Source organism: Lithobates pipiens, unplaced genomic scaffold, assembly GCF_037356315.1.
Source record: "Lithobates pipiens isolate NorthernLeopardFrog02 unplaced genomic scaffold, aLitPip1_a1.2 Scaffold_23, whole genome shotgun sequence".
In the NCBI taxonomy this organism is placed as follows: Eukaryota; Metazoa; Chordata; class Amphibia; order Anura; family Ranidae; genus Lithobates; species Lithobates pipiens.
In genome coordinates, this window is record NW_027507785.1 from 15,434,373 (window position 1) to 15,438,858 (window position 4,486).

The following is a 4,486-nucleotide window of genomic DNA, read 5'->3' on the forward strand; positions in this document are numbered from 1 at the left end:
GACCCTGTCCAAAAATGGGCCATAATATGTGTATGTGTATGTGTTTGTAAGCGGGTCGGGACCCTACAGGTTAAAGGACTGCAGATGGACACCGGTGGCAAGAAAGTGCCCTGAGGCGATTCAGTTCGCATAGGTAGCGCTATACAAGTCACTCCATTCATTCAAGGTGAAAAAACACGTACCTTTACAACCCCTTTAAAGTTTGGCAAACCCAAACTCAGGGATGTTTGGCTCATCGCTAAATAGGATTATATACTTTAATACAGTTGAAAAAGTCTGTCGAAAAAGTAGACTTATCCTTGAGAAATGTAGATGTTCGCCAGCACACCAAGGATCACAGTGCACTACGCTGCATTTGATGTGATCTTTCTTGAATAAAAAAACGTTTGGACGAAATTGATGATCCTTGGTCTGGTGGCGAATATCTACATATCGTATAGGTTCCAGTATCCAGCTGGTGATCGCTACAGCATTCAGTTGCCTAAAGCGCTTATTCCAGGGACGTGTGCCATGGGAATATGGGCTGTGTGTTATTTTTGAGAAATTCACAATTTCAATAACCCAAAAAAAAATCTATATAGATTATATATATATATATATATATATATATATATTTCTCACTATTTTTAGTATTCGTTTTATTTTTTCATTTGGAGGACCTTTTTGAAAGGTAAAACCATTTTTGATTTCAGGGCTTCCGTTCTTACCCCAAAAACTAAAGGGTTCATGAGTGGAGGAATCAGAAAGGAAGGCATAGACAGCCCAACATCGGCACTGACAGACAAGTAGATGGTGCCCAACCTGTGTCGGAGAGCCAAAAACAAAAATCCGAGGAAGAAAATAGAAAAATTAATCAAGTGTGTTCTCAGGGTGTGCATTGCCTTGTGGCGCGACTCTTTAGATAATCTAAGACAGACAATATATATTTGCACATATGAAAAGACAATGACTAACGTGAAGAAACATGTGATTGCAATGATAATAATTGTTCCATATATATTATTTATAGAAGTGTCTGTGCAGGCCAGGATAAAAATTGACATGTTATCACAGAAAACGTTCTTGATTTGTGTCCCACAAAGTGGTAGTCTCACCGTTAAGAGAATAGAAACCAAAAGTAAGATGAACAAGACCAAAGAAGAGTTGATCAAAACTTTGATTACCTTTGCACTGGTCATTAAGATGGCATATTGCAGTGGGTGACACACAGCCAAATAACGGTCATACGCCATGCCTGCGAAAATCATAATCTCCAGGTAGGCATAAACCGTGATGAACAAAGCTTGGGTCAGGCAGCCATCACGGGAAATGGTCTTGGTAGAAGTCAAAAGGTCCATCAACAACTTTGGAAAATATGTGGAGCTGCCAAAAATGCTGTTGATCGCCAAGTTACATATGAGAATGTACATGGGTTCATGAAGACTGGGGTTAATCAATACCACAAACACAATTACAATATTCAAGATCAAAATATCCAAATAGATAACACTAAGAAGAGGACAGTAAAAATATTTGAGTCCTTCTAACTCTCTAAGTCCAAGAAGCTCAAGGTCTTTCCTGATGGTGGAACCATTCTCCATTGTGACTCGCTCAGCTTAGAGTAGGTGTTAAAATCTGTATCCTGGACAAAAGGCTGTTCAAACAAAATACTTGGTTAGGCAGGTCTTAAAAACATCAGTCATAACATTTTTATGCCATTAAAGTGCTATTAAACCCCAAACCAAAAATGTAATATTACAGCTTACCAATCATTAGATGTGGTGGCTGCATTCATTTTTTTTTTTTTTCTAATGCTGCGTACACACAATCAGACTATCCGGCGCCTGTGTGTGGGCTCCGGCAGACTTTTTTTCCCCAAAAGTCCAGTGGACTTAGAAAGTAGTTTTGACTCAAAAACTGCGAGTCCGGCGGACAATCCGGCCGTCTGTGTGCTAGTCTGCCGGACTTTTGAAATGAACGGACTTTCCCACAATGGTGAAAAGTCAGTTCATTTTGATCGCGGCTCCAGGTAGCCAGGACTAGCGAAGGAAGCCAATGTCGCCGCCTTTGGCGGCGAGATTGACACGTCGCTGGCCCCGTCACCTGGTATGGACTTGAAGGGGAAGCCCTACGCTGAAAAAACGGCGTGGGGGTCCCCCCCAAGGTCCATATAAGACCCTTATCCGAGCATGCAACCCGGCCGGTCAGGAAAGGGGGTGGGGACGAGCGAGCGCCCCCAGCCCAAAGCACCTTGTCTCCATGTTGATGAGGACAAGGGCCTCTTCCCGACAACCCTGGCTGTTGGTTTCGGGTTCTGCGGGCGGGGGGCTTATCGGAATCCGGGAGTCCCCTTTAATAAGGGGGCCCTCAGGTACCGGTCCCCCACCCTATGTGAATGAGTATGGGGTACCATGTACCCCTAACCATTCACCTGTGAAAAAAATATAAATAAAACACAACACAAGGTTTCAAAATAATTTATTGCACAGCTCCGGGGGTCTTCTCGCTGGACTCCTCCGCTATCTTCTGCTCTTTTATTAGCTCTTTTACTAGCGGAGGAGCCTGGCTTTCTTCTTCGTCGCTGCCCGGGGGTTCATTGTACCCCATACTCATTCACATAGGGTGGGGGGCCAGTATCTGGGGGCCCCCTTATTAAAGGGGGCTCCCGGATTCCGATAAGCCCCCCGCCCACAGATCGCGACAACCAACGGCCGCAGGGCTCCCCTTCCCCAAAGCACCCTCCCATGTTGAGGGCACGCGGCCTAACAGGCTCTGGAGGGGGGGGGGGGGGCTCACTCGTTCCCACCCCCTTTCCTGACCGACCGGGTTGCGTGCTCGGATAAGGGTCTTATATGGACACCGTTTTTTCGGCGTAGGGCTTTCCCTTTAAATCCATACCAGGTGACGAGGCCAGCGACGTGTCAATCTCACCGCCGAAGGTGGCGACATTGACTTCCTTCGCTAGTCCCGGCTACCTGGAGCCGCATTCAAAATGAACGGACTTTTCTCCATGTGTGGGCAAGTCCGTTCATTTCAAAAGTACGGCGGACTCCCACCATAATCCGGAGGACCTAGTCCGCCAGAAAATTCCGGTTGCGTGTGGGCAGGTCTGCTCATTCAGAAAGTCCGACAGACCTGCACTTCAAAGTCCGACAATTTATCCGCTGGGTTAAGTCCGCCGGACAGTCTGATCCTGGTGATCGGACCAGTAACACACCTCCTGTATTAGAGTGCCTCCACTCTGGATGAAGGAGCACAGGGGGCACCTTTGGACAGCAGCATTGTCAGCCTGGGGGAAGGGGAGTGTTAGATGGACTAGCAGATTTGGATACACTAACAATTTGAAACCAAACTCCAGCAGTTACAGTAACCGTGTTTTTTTTTTCTTTTGGGATAAAGGTTTTACATGAATAAATAAAAGCTGATTATTGTCAGCATCCCTCTCAGTGGTAAATGGTTTGTCTCAACACTCTGTAAAGGACTAGCGTCAAATGTAGAGCTTTAAGGGCACTGCCACTCACTGGTTCATCTTTTTAAGGGTTTTGTTTGCCCATTTTTATTAAAAGCAAGTTCAGCAAACAAACATAGGTTACCCTCGCAGGGGTTTCAGCATTCCTTTTCCCATCAACAAAATGGCATTCAGCCTAGTTGGCTCTTACTTGCAGCACACACCTGACCAATCAGCAGGGCTGGTGCAAGGATTTTTGACACCCTAGGCGAAACCTCATTTTGCCAACCCCCCATCGGCTCCACCCCTCACCCCACCCCCTTTGCTGTGCTCATGTGACAGGAGGCGGTGCTATACCAGAAGCATTGGTTATGCTTCCTCTAGCGCTGGCTCCAGTGCTGCACCTCTAATTACACTACCGGTCAGACGAAGCAGCTGCCTGAGACTGAGTTAGTTACAAGCTGCAGCCTGCAGACACGGAGGAAAACCAGTGGTCGGGCGCCCCTAGGCAGCAGTGTGCCCTAGGCGGCTGCCTAGTTTGCCTAGTGGTAGCACCGGCCCTGCCAATCAGTATGCTGGCTGTTCTCAAAATCAGGACCCAGGACTGGGGAATTTCATCCCACCCGGATCTCTCAGAAATCCCAGAGCTCCAGGTCCCAAAGTGGACTTTTCAAAACACTGAGGAAACTGAAAGGCAGCCAGTGGCTGCGCTGCTATCAATTTTTTCCAATCAACAGTTGAGAACCCCCGGGCAGAGACAGAATCTACGTCATCGGCTCTTTACCCTGATTGGTGATGCACTGCGTCCGAGAGACAGAGCCCACCACTGTTCGCCGCGTTGTGCGCCCCCGTTGCCACATCGCGGGAACAACTTAGAAGGAGCAGAAAAACGATGGAAGGGACTTTGAAGGCACCAGTAAACGCATAGGAGTCCCTTTAGGGTTTCAATGAAAAAAAATACACTAACAATTTGTGTTAAAAACAGAAGTTTTAGCTGCACAACATTTGTGATCATATGTGGGGAAAAAAAACTGCTTCATCAAAGCCCCTCTGTCTAGT

The 4,486-nt window shown here is 46.8% G+C and overlaps 1 protein-coding gene across 1 annotated transcript; it reads right to left on the reverse strand.

The window, feature by feature from the left end:
• Positions 1–638: 638 nt before the first annotated feature.
• On the reverse strand, positions 639–1,580 carry LOC143927067 (olfactory receptor 51E1-like). Its single transcript, XM_077451024.1, has one exon. The coding sequence runs from the start codon at positions 1,578–1,580 to the stop codon at positions 639–641; it is 942 nt and encodes a 313-aa protein (XP_077307150.1).
• Positions 1,581–4,486: the final 2,906 nt, after the last annotated feature.